Raw genomic sequence first — 18,623 nt, forward strand, 5'->3', positions numbered from 1 at the left:
TAACTGCTTGCTGGTGTCAGATTCTGCACATCCAGATTCCTGAAAAATATTTCAAAATTTCCCAAGGGGATCTGTATACAGCTACAATTAAACAGGAACATTTTTTCAGCGTTAATTTACAAGCACACACTTCTGTGTGTTGACCACTACACAATCTGCTTGTTTTACTGTTTCTGGATTTGTGTTCTGTCTTTATATATGTAACAACTCCTTTCTCACGTTAGTTCTTCGTAAGCTGGAAATAATGTAATCTTTTATATGTAACTTATCTAACCTGTGCTTATGTGGTGTTCAGACAGACAAGAAGCATCTCTTCTACCTTATTACTCAGTCCTCTAATATTCCGATGAAATAAGATAACCTTACCTTTCGGTGCATTCTTAAACATTATAGGGGGCTCTTATGTTGCCGGCCGAAGTGGCCGAGCGGTTCTAGGCGCTTCATTCTGGAGCCACGCGACTGCTACGGTCGCAGGTTCGAATCCTGCCTCTGTCATGGATGTGTGTGATGTCCTTGGGTTTGTTAAGTTTAAGTAGTTCTAAGATCTAGGGGACTGATGACCTCCGATGTTAAGTCCCATAGTGCTCAGAATCATTTGAACCATTCATTTTTGCTCTTATGTTATTTTCACTTCTTTCTAAACAAGTTGCCTGAATCCTGGTACTAAGCTAAGAATGATGCATCTCTGACACCAGTAACCACAGCGTTCTTGTTGCCGGGAAGGTCTTGTACGTTCGACGCATATCCAACGTCGGCTTACACAAATCCCATTAGGTGAAACGGCGCCAGCCCCTACGATAACAGCCCTCACCCTCAATTACACAGGGGTGACACGGTCTAACATTATGCAAACGGAGAGCCACTTGGAAGACAGGGAAATCAAAGTGCGCACCAGTAGCATGTTTAGGACTGATCGACACAATGAAAGAGTCGTCTCAGATTGAGGGTGGTCGCCCATAGACCTCACAGAGAGATTCAGACGAGAGAATGGTACTGCACACTAGGGTTGTACCGACATTTCATGTTCTCCCTGAGGGTTTGATGTGCAGAAATCACACATTCATTTTAACATGGCAACCCACGTACACAAACAGAGCTCATGGACGGAACATAGAACGATTGTCTCCTGTGGTCGTCTTTTTAGCGACCTGTATATGGCTGACCCTGCCTGATGTCATCTCACTGGATCAGGTTTTCCTAGGGGGAATCAATAACATCCATACAGCTCTATGTCGATTCCATGACATAATAGCCCTAGCGAGTACACGCCCCATCACTAGATTTTACTCAAGATTTGATCGGGTGGATCACTTGTTCCTTACATCCGTTCTCCAACACATGCGGTACCCATAGCAATTCATACACTTCGTAATGCGTCTCCTCCGAAGGGCGACCCCCAGGGTGCTCGTCAACTGTCGCCTCACACAGTTCCTCCAGATTCCCACAACAGTGCGTCAAGGCTTCCCCCTGTCAACCTTACTCTAGGCCCTGAGATTGGAACTACTACTTAGCGGCCACCGTCGATCCCTAACCGCACTAACGTTACGTGGCGTCATATTTCGCAGTACAACATATGCAGACGACTTGGTTCTCGAGCTCCGTAACGGTGACGATGTAACCAATGCACTACACTGTATTGACACATACGGTGTGGTTCCCGGCAGCGGTCTCAATGTCACCAAGTGGTAGCCATGAACATAGGAGACCCCCCAACGTGTGTCAACCCCATACAAATACCTCGAAGCAGAAATTCACGTTGACATATGGCGCACTGCGGCCCTTAACTACCGCAGCTTTCTATAACGAATTCGGGTCAAGATCGCCAACCTTCGTGTGTTGACGCTCGACTTTCTTCAAAGGACACACTAGGTACGTACTTATTTAGCATCACGCGTTCCACAGATAATGCATGTACTTCCAGTACTGTTACTAATGACTCGACGTATATTAGCGGCATTCGGAGCGTACGTATGTACAGACATGCTCTTCAAAGTCAGTTATGAATCGCTGACCCTTCACCCAGACAGAGGACGTTCACGACAGAGCGGCGGCTCTGTTTATCAGCTCCCATATCAAAATGGTTCAAATGGCTCTGAGTACTATGGGACTTAACATCTGAGGTCATCAGTCCCCTAGAACTTAGAACTACTTAAACCTAACTAACCTAAGGACATCACACACATCCATGCCCGAGGCAGGATTCGAACCTGCGACCGTAGCGGTCGCGCTGTTCCAGAATGTATAGCCTAGAACCGCTAGGTCACACCGGCCGGCAGCTTGCATATCAAGTTGCCCGGAGAGTTTGACTAGTAGCTGCTGGAGTCCCTGGCTCTGTCCTCCCTTACGTCCCTACTGACGGTGGAAGACATACCCCTATTTCGGTCATTTTTGCTTCGGACAGTTGTGTCTGTGTCGCACTACCAACGACGAAACAGGCGACGGCGCGGGCCATATATCACGTTTTACGACGGAGGCATCCACCAAACGTCGTGGAGGCGAAGAACCCTCATGTCAGTTTCAAGATGGTGTGGCGGACAATACATGGGGTTACGCTGGGTATTAAGTCCCATCAACATGGTACATCGCAGTCAACGGTAAAAAGGTCACCCGATGGCAGCTCCACAAGATACACATGGCGAACTCGTCTATATGCGCGGAATGAGGAGTACCAGACGCGGATGAGCACCGTCTCAGATGTAGCGGAGCAGAAGATGTATGGTGCTTGTTGCAACAAATTTTGGTGTACTTTATACGAGTGACCGCCGAACATATTGCATTTCGGCTTCTACTTTTTCCGGATCAACTGGATTTCTTGCCCATCAAAACCCAAGCACACGTGGGTCTGTGGCACTCAGTGAACTATTTGTTTCACGATGGACCTGAAGAAATATTGGACTTTGGAACTACCTACAAGAATGTTATTGTAGGATTGTACGAAACCCAAGGTACAGGTAATATTTTTCTAGTTATTAAAGTAGTGTGCTATGCGACCCTCTACGCAGCTGGATCATCAACAAGTAGAAGAAGGTACCCATTGACTGAGCTGACGAGAACACGACAGATTATCGGTGGAATAACCTACGACATGCACGAAGACATACCTGGACCATCAAGCGTTAGGAGAGCAACGACGCACCCTTCGGCATTGTGCTACGAAGTACAGTTTCCGTTTCTCAAGTACACGTATATTGCCTCGGCATAGGAATGTTTTGTTTCCTAAGCAGGATGCGGTGCCAGTTGCATGTACTGTAGATCCAGTAAAAAGATTAAAGTAAAGAACAAGAAAAAAGTCCCAATAATGATTTCCCCTCACCACTCCCAATCCCCAGACAGTGAGGGACATACCGAGGCCAGGTCTCGGGTTACGACCCCTATCCATTCTGCCCTCCATGCTTGCTTTTTCGAAAAAAGTACTACAACGTTGTGGTTTCTGGAGTCGAGAGATATAGTATAGCATCTCGGCACACGCAAAAAAATATAAGTTGTTAAGGTGAACGCTCGCGAAAAGCGGGAAATCCGGGAGCGAGTGCCCCTGCAGCACAGACTGTCACTATCGCCTTTCCATTATGCAGCTGGAGGTGGATCATATTCACAACTGGGAATAAAGTTCAAGAGGAAATATTGAGTCGGTGCCCCGTTACTGGTGTTGCTACACGTCGAGGTAACGCCGGAACTGTTAACTGATGTGCGATCACCCGCATGCCTCTGACGGACGATAAATGAATGACTGCCTCTCGAAATTTCTTTCTGTCGCAGTACTCCATCGACAGTGGGATATTATATTCATGAATCAATTGCGAAATTCTCAGAATTTCTTTATTTTATGATGTTATGTCCTAAGCGAAAGTTTCCATCGTATTCGAGTAAGTACAGATCTTAATTTTGTGGAAGAATTTCGTTTTCCCTCTTCTTCTTAGTCTTTCAGAGATGCGCCTATATTTGTTCAACTGTTGAAGTGCTTTCTATGCACACTGCTGTAGCATGTACAACAAATGCTGTTCCATCTTTCCTCCTGGTCGGATGGCACATCTTTCCTCATTGGTTGTTTGTAAATATAATACATGTGACTTAATGTCTCCACGTTACTTGAATCAGACATCACAATTTCCTTGTAACCTTCTTTGTCTCCATCGGCTGGGTGGTATGGACTTCGTCTTATATTATTAGCTGACAGACGGTTGATGAGTTAGAAGGTAATCCTCTTAGATAACCATAAATAGCTATTCGCATTTATTACTGAATTTTTCTTAAAAATATCTACCGCTAGAGCTCTGAAATGCGATGACCCAGAAAATTATTACATTTTTCAAGTAGTTCACTCATCTACTTGGCGTTTTACTTGCGGGTCGTTGACATTGTTGTGTAGACATTTTATGCGACAGTGTGCTGCCGTCTCTAGTGAGCATAAAAGAATATACCCGAGAAAAATTTAATAAGAGAGGTGACACTTCAGCTCAGCAACTGTACTGACTATTTTGTATTTTCTGTGACGATGTAATGGAAATTAATATACTGTAATTTTTCACAAGCTACATAGAACACGTTTGTTTCTATGCTGTTTCATATTTCTGGTTTGTTATCAAACTGTTTCTTTCATAGTCTGGTGTATTTTCTGTTATCAGAAATCGAACAATGTTTGACTATTCTACTCGTAAGTTGTTAACCACTCTCTGGCAACTCAAAACGTATTTCCAAAACATAAACGTACTCTCATATCAACAGTGTTTTTGAAATGGGTTGAATTTCGTAGAGAAGATGGAAAGTACAGCAGATGCCTAATGAAGACGCCAGGGCAAGACAACGAAACGATGGCCTGTATCCACGGCTGGGACTACGACACCACATGGTTCTCTGTGACTGCCGCTTCCCAAGGGAACTGGGTGTGCGATAAGGAACTGTACCCAAGCACTGTGTATTCCGTGAGCCACGTCGTTTCCACCGCCGTTGGAGTTTTTATGTTTTACATTGGTGACAGGTGAGTGCCTCAAACCACAGTTAAAATGTATTGCCAAATGCAGTGCTGCATGCGATGTGGCACAGGGGGGTTGGAGTTAGTGTGTTATTTTCTGCACGTCGCCATTTCAACCGCTCTCAAAGATCAGTTATTTAGTATATAATATTTCCGAAAGGTCCTCTGAATTTCTTATATTTTTAGCGTTTACATACTTTGAAATATTCCATGTATGTGCTAACAGCAGCACTCTCCATCGAAGTGGGTTCTGTTCCGACTGTACGTTCGTGTTCGTAATAAAGGTGCTTTCAGTACTTGGCTTTATACGACGGTCGTTGAATAAATAATGCTCCGCAATATTTTCTCAAAATATATGTATTTGTAAGAGAGAATTTGACGACAGTATCAGTCAACATTTCTTTTACATGCGTGATTTCTGTACATAGCCCCAATCACATTTTATGGCTTTGCCCCTGTGCTGTATACAATCAGGTATTCCTTTAAGAGGTATAGCCCTGCACCCGAAGCCATGTTTTTATTCCTTGAATTACGATCTCACCATCTTCACACTGTGTCGAGCCAACGATCGAGTTGTGATGTACTGGTCTCCACGGATAATGCCAGCCCCGCAGCTCACCACGCCGGGGGCGATGATTGTGACAGCACGTTGCTTGTAACGATTGTCTTGCGCAGACGTCCTTCTGATGATTCATTCTAGACCTGTAATATGTCGGCATTATTAGAAACGTTACATACATGTAGATGAAACACCAAATTTAAAGCGCCTGAAAGGGTGTTTTCCAAAAACCCTAATAAGTAATAGTTGTAAGTAAAGAGAAAAATAAAAGATTGGGGCAGTAGTCATTGAGTCACCCTCGTACTTCATTGATGATTCTGCTTTCGAATTTGGACTTGATTGTGGTTATTATGTGACATTATTTGGTGTAGATAGTGGGTACTTTGGAACGTCTACATCACCGTGGTTCCAACATTAGCCAACAATAAGCTGTCGTCTACACGAACAGCAACTGGAATACCAGCTGCATAGAGCTCCCAAAGTCCGTATGTTCCGGTAACCAAAAGATTCCTAAATGGCACTTCAGGGATCCATCAGCGTATTACGGAAACGAAGGTCAGGACCAACGAAATCACTAAACGGATCCGATACATTCGCCAAATGCAACATTTGGGATGAGGAGATGGGTTGATAAACGTGTTGCTTTACTTGGACTGCACAGCCAAGAGGTTGTTCGAGAACATCTAAGAGAAGCCCTTTAGCTGGGACAAATTCCAAGCGGTACTGAAGAAATCCGATTCCAAGAAGTGTGATTTAAGAACTGGGCCCAACATCATGACAAACGACATAGTCTTATATACGGTATGCTTTGGCCCTGTGCCACATGGTCAATCAGACTATGAAAGGCTCCAACAAAACCTCATATTTGATGAAATAAGTTGCAGAAGATACGTATAAAGCTCTTCTGGTAAAGGATGTTGCAATAGCTAAGGAATTCATCACACAGTAGCAGCAAATCGAGGAAATGCAGCAGAAAAGAGTCGGACGAATTATTACTAGTCTCTCGGATTGGTGTATATTCACCTTGGTGTGTAGGGTGGCAACAAATCACCTTACTTTCGGAAAAAAATATCATCCACACAACTCTGAAGACTGCAAGAGCTGACGAGTGCGAGAATTATCGCATCATCAGCTTAACAGCTCCTGCAGCCAAGTTATTTACAAGAATAATATACACAGGAATGGAAGAGAAAACTGAGGCGGTGTTAGATGACGATCACTCTGGCTTTAGGAAAGGTAAAGGTACCAGAGAGGCAATTATGACGTAGCGGTTGATAATGGAAGCAAGACGAGTTCATAGGATTTGTCGACCTGGAGACCTGGAAAAAGCGTACAACAATGTAAAATTCTGTAAGATGTTCGGAATTCTGAGAAAAACTGGGGTATGCTACAGGGAGAGAAGGGTAATATACAATATAGACAAGAGCCAAGAGGAAATAATAAGAGTCGACGACCAAAAATGAAGTGCTCAGATTAAAATGGGTTTAAGACATGGATGTAGTCCTTTGTCTGTACTGTTCAGTCTGTACAACGAGGAAGCAATTATGGAAATAAAAGAAAGGTTCAGGAGTGGGACTAAAATTCAGGATGAAAGGATGTCAGTGATATGATTCACTGATGATGCTGCTATCCTGAGTGAAAGTGAAGAACTGCATGATCTGCTGAATGAAATGAACAGTCCAATGAGTACAGAATGTGAATTGAGAGTAAATCGAAGAAAGACGAAAGTAATCAGAAGTAGCAGAAATTAGAACAGCGAGAAACTTAACATCAGGATTGATGGTCAAGAAGTAGATGTAGTTTAGGAAATCTGTTACCTAAGCAGCAAAATTGAAAGTATCAATGATAAGATTGTTCTAAATTAATTATTCAGCAAACCTGCATCTGACTGCATCTGTGAACTTGTTTCTTGCACTCCTCCATTTTGCCAGAAATGCAACATGTATTTGACTCAGCAATAAAATTTAAGATAATAATGCCATTTGTGCACACACAATGTTGATCTCAATATATATATATTGCTAAAATTTTAAGTCATACACAAAACCTACCGTAGCACGAAACATTCTTACAAAAATTTTACCAAACGCTTACTGTGTCAAACCTTGGACATACAAATCCTAACTCTGAATATTATCTAACAAAACCAATTTGAAATCATTATATATCTTCTCTCATTTACGTGCTAAGGTTTGGTCTAGGGCAGCGAGCGAGACCTACCTTACAGCTGTCACCACACGTCTGCTTCCTCCGGGCACCTACCTGCCACTCCTGTCTTAAAGCTGTCTGCACATGTGTGCTTTCTCTGGGCACCTACCTGCGACCCCTCGGTTTTTTACTGCGCGTTCCCAGCTCTCTTAACCATCAAAGAACCTCCTACTCAAAGATATTATACTCGTTCCACCTTGCGGTTGGCAACTACCAACTATTTTCTGGAGCTACCCTGATCAGACCTTAGCACATACCTTTCAAAATAACCAATGACGGACAGAGCAAGGAGGACATTAAAAACAGACTAGCACTGGCAAAAAAAGGTGTGCCTGGCCAAAAGAAGTCTGCTGGTATCACACATGGGCCTTAATTTGAAGAAAAAATTTCGACTAGGAGAAGGGACAGGATGATAGGACACGTGTTAAAACATCAGGGAATGACTTTCGTGGTACTAGTGGTAATGAACAATCCGATAGGTTGGCCAGGGTAGGGGCGAGTTTAATATTTTTTTTGTGGGATCTAAACCTCTCTCACAGCGGCCTGATTTAGCTTCACTGATCAGGATAGTAAAAACATGCGTATATTAAGGGAATTTTCATTCACAAAGCAGGCTTATCACATTCACACAGTTCAGTACTGTTCTATCCTGATTTAATTGAGCTTAACTTAAATTCCATAAGGCAGTGAAGCAATTTCGAAGTCTCGGTGCGACGAAAATTGTCAGTCGATCTCCTGAAAACATTTGTAATAATTATTAACTTTCGGTGATCACATGGGGAAGACCGGAGATCTGCTGGTAAGACCGTGTTAGCCTATTAATTTGAACAGGATATCTTGAGCATACAAAACGGCAGGTTCGTCCAGTGTAAATCAGACGTTCCCCACTGATCCCGTGCAACACAGCGTAGTAAGCAGACACTGTCAATAATAATCAGTTAAATAATACGCGAACCGGAAACTGTCCTGACAATCACCAAGGCGATGATCAAAATAAAACTTCGACAGTGGACAAGGAGACAGCTTGTAGAATGTTGGGCTAAGGTCCAAAAGCAAAAACATAGCAAGGTACTGATGCTGAAGCCATGTTCTAAGAGAAGCCTCTCAATCCTGGGCTTGAACTGGAGAGAAATGATGCTCATAGTTGGACTATTGATAGACCATGGGAATTTCAAATACAATGGGGATAACAGAAGAAGACCACAAATATAGGACGTGTGGTGTGGGTGAGGAAACCGCATCACACCTGATCTTCGAACGCGAGGCATTGGAGATTAAATATTCGGATCAACCAGATCTGAAAAAACTGTGTCTAGTAAGGCACTGGTAAAGGATCTCCTTGTATTGTTCAAGGGCATTGGTTGGCTTTACTAGAGATACAGGGAACGATACCGCACCATACACTCTGTTTCGGTGCAGGCAGCAGTGGGCTTGACCAATGTTTTTGCTTTCCTGATAAAATCAAATCAAATCAAATCAATCCGTGGTACTAGTGGAAACTGTAGAGGGCAAAAGTTGTAGAGGGAGACAGAGATTGGAATACATTCAGCAAATAATTGAGGATGCATGGCCGTAGGCATAAAACTAGCCAGAAGACTGATGAATCAAAAAAAAAGAAGAAAAAAATTGCAGTTGTGGTGGCCCAGGTCCACCATGACCTTGTTTCTCTTGTATGCCAGATAGTAAAAGAAGAGAGACGGAAGTTTATGGCAGCCAGAACTGACACATCAACTAAGCCAAGAATGACGACGTTATTAGTCAAGAGGTAATGCGCAGTGACGTACCAGATGCTCCCATAGCAGCTTAATTCACGAAAACTGAGGCCACTATCTACGAAGGTGGGACCACAACAGATGTAAATCCTCTGTGGAAGACATTAACAATGAGTTCAGGAAATCTCATTGACGTCATCACCGATGGACAACCTGCCCAGGCACTAGTCGACTCAAGGGCTTTCCTTTCCACAATGTCGAAAGTTTATCATTGCCATCTAATTAAGACTACATTCTGTTATAGAAAACTGTGTGTGCTGAAAAACGCAAACAGGAAACACGTCCTGCCTACAAGAACATGTATTGTAAGAATAACTGTTAAAAAAAGAACCGATCTCGCTAAATGTGTCGTTTTAATGTAGTCATAACGTTATTCTCGGACAGGACGTCTTGCAGGGTTCACAAGCAGTCATAGACCGTGCATCATCAGGGCTATAGCTTGAAGAAGCTGTTCCAACAGGCACACATCACATAACAAAGATTGTCCTGGATGGCTGTTCGCCGGTGAAGACATTACACCCATGACATTTGAGGAGATGAGTCCTAGTTGTCAGTCTAGATGCTAAGTTGAACTGTGAAGCTTTTGTCGATTGCAAAAATCCACTCAGATTCACCCATGAAATCCATATGCCAGTGGAGCTTGTAAGGACTGCAGGTCTTCAAGTCAAGTCAAATCAAATCATTTTATTTCATCTTCAAACATTTTGCGATGCAGCTGATGCCATCATACAGAAATACATTAAATAGAGTACTTAAAAACAAATACATAGAAAATATACGAACATTTTATACAAAGAATGTCGAATTCAGAATGCAACTTAAAATATCTGCAAATCAGAACTACAGGACTTTAACATCCCCACAGATAAGAGAGTCAGTTAATATGGTCTCCTTTATAGCATGTACAATAGACTTCTAGCGTATAAAAAGCTTTATCAATTAGCCACTTATTTGTAACATTTTTAACAATAGATAATTAAACATCATATGCCTGTGAAGGCAATAATTAAAAAACTTACCTTGTATACTGGTAGATGTTAATTCTCTTCTGAAGCCTACTTGCAGGCATATATACAGTTTCTTTGTGTCATGTGTCATGTAGATGAGCTGATTGTGGTAGGATACATTTTGTGTTGATTTTCTTTTACATGTAATAAACAACTGAATATTAACAATGATGGGATGGTCAGTATTGTCAGTATTTTAAAATGGACTCTGCAATAAATCCTACTCTCAGAAATTCGTAAGGTGCACCTAATGGTCGTTTTTTTGCCAAATAAAGATTGTCTTTGCTCTTGGTGAGATACCCCACAGCAACACTCCATATGTTAAGTGTGTACAGAAGAAGACACGATATGAAGTAAGTAAAGTATTACCACTTACACAAGCTCTAAGTTTCCCCAATGATTAAGTGATTCTTGCTATCTTTGTATTATATAAAATTCGTATGTGTATCTGAAGTTAATCTTTAGTCAAGGTGAATACCGAGGAGTTCTACTGATTTGTTATCTGTTTCTATATCGCATAGAGTAAAGAGAAGATTTATTGTTTTCTCAGGTTTGAATCTTAGCTCATTGATTTCAAACCAATCATTAGCTGTTCTTTACTTTGTAATTTTAATATGTCAGAGTCCTTCCCTGTTAGTATTAAAGTAGTATCATCTGCACAAAGAACTGATCTACATTTTACCACATTTGCAATATCATTTATATAAATGTTAAACAACAAAGGTTCCAGTGCAGATCCCTATGGAAGACCTGCATGATACGTCATGCACCTGATCTTAATCTGCTAAAGTCCACCATCTGTTTTATATCATTCAAGTAAGATTCCATGATAGGAAGCAGGCTACCTTGCATCTAAAGTCATGCTGCCACAGATTCTGAAACAGGATTTTGTGATTCACTGGGTCAAAACCCTAACTGAGGTTCACAAGTGTAACAAAAGCAAATAATTTGGCTGAAATGAGTTTAAAATAAATGATACAATACGTTTGTCTGTCTGTACCGTAGACAGACCCAGCCTGAATCCATATTGGAATTATGACAGAAATCCATGACATGCCAAATACATACAAATTTCTAACTGTGTGAATTATTTTGCTATTTTTAACAGTACAAGAACAAGGGATATGGAATAGAAATTATTAGATAACCCTTCTTGTGTAAGGGCAAAACCACCATTATTTTTATGCAGGGTGGAATGAACCTTCTTCAAACATCAAATTAGTCAGTGTGCACTATATTTTTGATAATATAATTGGATAATCCCTAAAAAGCTTCAGTTTTTTAATTGCTATGTATATCTTGATTTCTTGGACCTTAAATGTTGACCACTTATCAGTTTTCGTTACATTTTGTGGATGTTTCAGTAACACATTTGCAACTTGAAAGTTTTGTTCAATTTGACATTTTTGAGAGACATCTAAGCTTGAGCTAGCTACATTTGAGATGTTGACAAGAAATACATTAAATTCATCAGGTGTGATACTGACACCACTTGAAAGATTTCCATGGTTCTTACTTTTACATATTTTAGCCTTCACAATCTACCAGGCAGATTTACACTTATTATGGGCATTACTAATAAATTCATCATTTGCTTGGCATTCAGCACTTCTAATCCCTACCCTATAATGACTTCATGTACTTTACTTTATCTTTATAATAGTTATTTGAAGGATTATAGTAAATCATGACTAAAGATCTAAGTTTGTGTAATTCAAGTTTGAACTGTTCACATAAAGATGTCTGTCAAGGCTTTACAGTTGAAGATTAGTGTCTTATAGCTACCTTGGGACAATGTTGTTCAAGTGTACCAGAAATCATAATAATAAATCTGCTAATGGCATCATCAATATTAACATAGAGAGCATTGCATGTTCTTTTATCACTTGTAGTTTGGTCCTGTAATCAGCAGCACTTGTGTCATTAATTATACTGAGTTGTTCAATCTGCTTACAAACAGGTTTAATATTATTAGCAACAAGTTTTAGTAAAATGTTTTTATGGTCAGATAAGGAGAACTTTAGACCAGTGACTGTCACGAGCAGCCACAAATCGTACCTAAAGGTATATTCATAGGAAAAACTGAATGAGCTTAGCACCAATGATGAAAAATCGTTCTCAGATACTACAGACAATGGAAGGGAGAGAGCTACTTTCGAGCTGACGATAAGATCTGGCATGACTGAGGAGCAACGTAGTGAGTGATAACTTTTCTGCACCAATTTCTGGATACCTCCTAATCTGGAATGGAAAAAAGACAGACCAAATGGCCCATGGCAAAGCACTGTATCAGCACTGTGGATCATCCACTAATTAGCTAGCAGTCATACATGGTGTCTATGTCTAAGCAATGGGTAATTAGGAAACCTAGTAGAAAAGATGCTGCAAAATGACATTACTGTGCCTCCAGAGAGTCTATGGTCCTCTCCTGTGGTCCTTGTGAAAAAGAAGACTGCCACATGGCGTTCCTGTGTCAACTACCGACATATGAACAAAATCGCGAAAAGAGATGCCTATGCATTGCTGTGCACTAATGACTCGCTGGAATGCTTGAAACGAATAAAGTATATCTCAACTATGGCTGAGACTGATCTCGAGGCTGACTGGGAGAAGACTGTCTTCATGACTCCTGACAGCCTGTATATTTTCGAAGTTATGCTGTTTGGAATACAAAATACTTCAGCCACCTAGTTAATGGCGATCGAGCCCAGAGTCCAGAGAAAATAAGAGCAGGTTCCCCGATTCCTTAGCACATTCCTGATAAGTTTTGTCGGAATGTGTACATACTACCAGCATCTCATTAAGAACTTCTGTATAAAGACACATCCCTTGCAAAAGGTACTGCTGCGGAATGCCAAATTTTTTGGAAACAAGATGCAAGATAGATCTTTCCTCATTGACTGGGAGGGGCTACCATCTTCTCCAGTCCTAGCACTGTATGACAAGAATTCTGAGACAGAACACACCGATGCTAGTGGTTACGATATTGGTGCGGTTCTGGTACAAATTCAGGGAGGCGCTGAAAAGATGATAGCTTATGCTTTCAGAGGACTGCCTTGCAGTAATTTGTGTCTTCAAATTTTCCAGCCGTATATATTTGACAAAACATTCAGTACTATGATGGACCAGCTCTACGCTGGCCGACTAGGCTGAAAGATCCATCAGTCCACTGCCAATTTGGGAAACGAGGCTCCAGGAGTACGAAGTCACTGTGGGTATACAACAAGGGACATTCAACTAATCCTTTAGTGGAACATAAAAGCGCGTCGAAATCTCAGTCACCGCTGCATTAAATGACATTTCCGGTGAACAGAGGGACGATCCAGAAAATCTGACAACTATAGGAGACTTGAAGAAGGAAGAACCAAGGTAAGAAGAATTCTAGTTATTAAATAGAACATTGTGCAAGAGGAACTGTGTACACTGGGGCAGAAAAGGTTGCCCATCATCTCAGCTCATCTACAGTCAGCTATTCAAGTTTGTTCAGAAACTCCAACGTTAGTTACCTGGTATTCGTGAAGACGCTGGACTTAAATCGCCAGCCAGGTGGATACTGATCTATTAGACACTATGTGAGCCATTGTGATGAATGCCAGCGATGGAAGCACATGTCACAGTTACCTCCAGGGCATCTCGTACTTACACCTACTGCACTGAAATTCCGCTGAATCGATTTCTCGTGGGAATTCCCAAAGTCGACAAACAGGAATCCTTGGATAACAATCTGCAATGAATACCTCACTTGCTACACTGTCACCATAGCTGTGACAACTGCCAAAGATCTGGAAATTGAATGGTTGATTGTATAATATATCATTTTGAAGCAAAAAGCGTGCCATGTGATGATTTCTGATCGTTGCTAGGTTTTCCAGTCGAGACTAGCATCAGAGGAAATTCCATTTTGCGACGTCACCCACAGGACAATTGTGTACTACCCACATGTGAACGGCCTCGGAGAATGCTTAAATACACTGATGTCGAACAGAGAGACTGATATACAAATTCGGATACAATACTGCCCATCTCGAAATTCTCGTGCACCACAGTACAAATAGACACTACAGGTTTCGAACAGTTGTTTCTGCTCCATGATCACGAGTTCGGAACACTAATGGGTACACTGTTCTTTTTTCAATTACAAGATACTCAGGATGACTACATGAATCACTCATCAATGGGTCTGAAGAAGAAGTACAGACGACCTGCAGACGGACGCTGGTTGCCCAGGAGAATGGCCGAGAGCGTAGAACACTATTCATTACCCAATGAGATATACCACAGTAGATTTGGCACGAATTTGTACACAAGTCTTCGACTGGTGGGACTATCTTTGACGCTCACCATAGTGAAAAGAATGTGATAGCACGACCAGAACCTGTGGACCCTCCAGCGCTCTCAAAAGAGAATCACTCACAAGACCCAGGTCCAGGGTGCTGTCATAGGTTCGAATGAGATATTCTGAAACAACAAGATGCTCTTTCCTCATCAGATGTAATAAATAACGTACATCTAGAAACATTTGGCTGAATCCGTTGTGATGTAGTAGTTAACATCACTCGCTGACAAGCTGTGGAGTTCCAGTTAGAAGTCAACCACAAGCCCTTATTAGTTATTTAGTGCTCGAAATTCTGGTGTTTGTAACTTCTTTGTGAGAGCGTGCTGAAAAATAATGCCTCTAAAATATTGTGCGAAAACTCTTAAAGCTTTCTTAATTAAAGCAAATGTTTTAGCAGTATACATCTTTATTCTTCATATCTACATATTTATTTCTCAACCCAGTCATCCCAGCGACGCAAAAATTTCTCCAAACAGGAGACGGTATGTTGATACTGCCTGTTAAGCGCTATCGGGCTGGTCTAGCACTTGGATGGGTGACCATCCGGTCTGCCGAGTGCTGTTGGGAAGCGGAGTGCACCCAGCCCTTGTGAGGCAAACTGAGGAGCTACTTGACTGAGAAGTAGCGGCGCCGGTCTCGGAAACTGACATACGGTCGGAAGAGTCGTGTGCTGACCACATGCCCCTCCATATTCGCATCCAGTGACCCCTATCGGCTGAGGACGACACGGCTGTCAGTCGGTACCGTTGGACCTTCCTGGCCTGTTTGGGAGGAGTTTTAGATTTTGTTGAATGTTCAACTCACCTCTACTTGCACTGCTTCATCGCTATCAAAGTGAAATTCTCGAAGGTTTTCTTTAAGTTTTGGAAACGAATCAAAATCGGATGGGGCTAAGTCTTCAACCCGTCTCCTATGAGTGTCGTGGGTTGCAGCACGCAGGTGTGTAGTTCTATTCTGACTGTGCGTAATAAACATACCACAATGCTAAATGCTGTTCATCATTGACGACCCTGCTTTCGGATCTGGATTTTATTGTGGTTAGGACGTGACAGTTTTAGCAAATTTGTTTACTAAACAAATTTAGAATTCGTTAGTGGAAGATGAAACAATAAAACCATTGCAGAAAACAATTTATCAGTGAACTTATGTCTAATAAGAAGTCTAACATCTCTTTATCAAGTAAAATGGGGTCAGGTGCATAGTTTTGTTACTTACGTTGCTCATTTGACGACATACAATCACAGCTGTTACCAAGGAAAATAAACAAAGGGGCAAAATGATTCATCTGACACCCTGTACGCTCGGGTGGCCTACATTTAATTTAGATTTACTGGTCAATTAGAAGACGACACTCAAGATCTTGTTTTCATACTTATTACTTCACAGTACTTGATTCTGGCTTTTATATGGCCATATAAACACGTGAGTCTAAACAGGAGGAGAACATTTGTTGCTCATGCCGATGCAGTGTCTTCCAAGAAAAGTGAAAATTTCCGTCACGCAGAAAAAGACCGTGGTTTTCAGGTCGAAAATTTTTTTCTTTTATTTTTAATTTGGTATTCTTTTAGATGAGTCCAGTGTGTATAACTTTTCTTTTCAGCGAGTACATTCGATTCCTTCAGTGTGATATCCGAGGGACTATTAAGACCCATAAACAATGGTCAGAATTTCACATTAGATTGAAAACGTTTTAGATTACATGTTTGTTCAGATGAGGGAGTAGAGGGAAGTCGAATGGTGCCAGATCTAGCGAGTAGGATAGATGCTACATGTAATTCATATATCGCTGATTTCACATTACCGTCTGCTTGCTTGGCTAAGTGATTACGTACGTGCTTGCCTCTCATGCAGCGTGCCCGGGTTTTATTCCCGGCCGGGTTGGAGATTTTCTTCGCTCCTGGACCGGGTGTTGTGTTGTTCTCATAATCATTTCATCCTCATCACCGGCACGTAAGTCACCCAATGTGGCGTCAACTGAAATAAGACTTGCACACGGCGGACGAACTTCCCCGGATGGGGCCTCCCAGCCGAAAATACCACACGCTCATTTCCATTTTTTTTCCGTTACCAGTTCATGTTTGTATGGTACTGGATTTCCTATCTCTTCTAGTCCACCTTTACGTTACGAGTTTTCATGTTGTGCTAGTCAGTTATTTTTATCCCTTACAGAAAATTATTAGAAATGTTAATGTATCAGAAAAACACTGGACATATTTTCATTGATTAGTTTGTTCAAGAAATGTTCAAATGTGTGTGAAATCTTATGGGACTTAACTGCTAAGGTCATCAGTCCCTAAGCTTACACACTACATAACCGAAATTATCCTAAGGACAAGCACACACAATCATGCCCGAGGGAGGGCTCGAACCTCCACCGGAACCAGCCGCACAGTCTATGACAGCAGCACCCGAGACCGCTCGGCTGATCCCGCGCGGCTGTTAGTTTGTTGCTAGAATCATTACTATCTTCGGCAGTTATCACCTGAACAATAGTGAACAGGAGAAAGTACAGTTTATCATATCATAATGAAATTCCCACAAGGCTACATTCTTTATCCAAGTTTTAATATCTGGTATATTGGTAGACAAATTGGAAGCCGATGATGACTATGAGACATTTCTAAATATATTCGTTTCTCTCAAGATTTTCGAGAAAGGGGACCAGTTTAAATTTCTCTCAACATTAAGGCTTGCCTTAAGGAGATCAAATGGTTTGTTACTACATCTTCAACTGTCTTTATACATTTAATCACTTCATCTATTCCCTCACGTTTTCACTGTGTTTTTCTGTCAACTCGTGGGGAAAAACTGCGAACTTTTACAGTTCTCGTTGACTTTCCCTCATGTAACACATACGAATAACTTCAGCAGTTTGCTATTAGAAATAGCTTAGTTTCTCATTCAACATTCTATTCCTAAGAATGCCTACACTTTTATACAGCATGAGATGCCGCTGCTGTTGTTTCCGAATGTGCAGTATTCTTCGGATACGGTAGTGAAGCACTATCAGTTCACAAGGCAGGTCACCGGACGATTATACGCTTCATATTGTAAATGTTGGATACATTTGACAACAGTTTCGTTTGATAACTTAAGTAAAATTTATGCAAGCTGAGACTTGAAATTTCTGTTATTTATGCGGCAAAGCCAATTTATCTTAATATCTATTTATTCTGTCTTGCAAGAATTTGGCACTGAGGAAGATTGTTGGGAATACTTGATTGAGAAAGAGCTGTCCGTATTAAAGATATCTAGCTAGAAAGTATTACATAACGAATTAAAATGTGTGTACCGCATCCTACCGAAAGAATCGTGGTGTTGTCGACGTGGATAACTGTTTAATTCTGCCATCAATCTGCATTCCTTTGACGCAAGACATTTTCCAGTTAATATGGAATAGCCGCGCGCGATTAGCCGAGCGGTCTTAGGCGCTGCAGTCATGGACTGGGCGGCTGGTCCCCGCGGAGGTTCGAGTCCTCCCTCGGGCATGGGTGAGTGTGTTTGTCCTTAGAATAATTTAGGTTAAGTAGTGTGTAAGGTTAGGGACTGATGACCTTAGCCTTTAAGTCCCATAAGATTTCACACATTTTTAATATGGAATATGGCACTGACAGGGGATGAAACTGTAGTAACCGGCGACTTGAGTTCGAATGTTAGTCTTTTAGAGACATAATTCTTTTATTACTTCGTGATATTTCAGTCTATCCGGTGAACACACATTCATAGGCTGTCTGCTATTAAACGACAAGTTTTATTGAAGAGAACTTTTCAG

At 41.5% G+C, this 18,623-nt stretch overlaps 1 protein-coding gene across 1 annotated transcript in view; it reads left to right on the top strand.

Moving 5' to 3' along the window:
- LOC126176818 (carcinine transporter-like) overlaps nucleotides 1–18,623 on the top strand; it is a 119,189-nt gene that overhangs the window by 27,406 nt on the left and 73,160 nt on the right. The window contains exon 3 of the mRNA XM_049924000.1: nucleotides 4,751–4,975. Within this exon, the coding sequence (XP_049779957.1) occupies nucleotides 4,751–4,975 (225 nt within the window). The remainder of the gene's footprint in view (nucleotides 1–4,750; nucleotides 4,976–18,623) is intronic.

The sequence above is a fragment of the Schistocerca cancellata genome, chromosome 3, assembly GCF_023864275.1.
Source record: "Schistocerca cancellata isolate TAMUIC-IGC-003103 chromosome 3, iqSchCanc2.1, whole genome shotgun sequence".
NCBI classification, from domain to species: domain Eukaryota; kingdom Metazoa; phylum Arthropoda; class Insecta; order Orthoptera; family Acrididae; genus Schistocerca; species Schistocerca cancellata.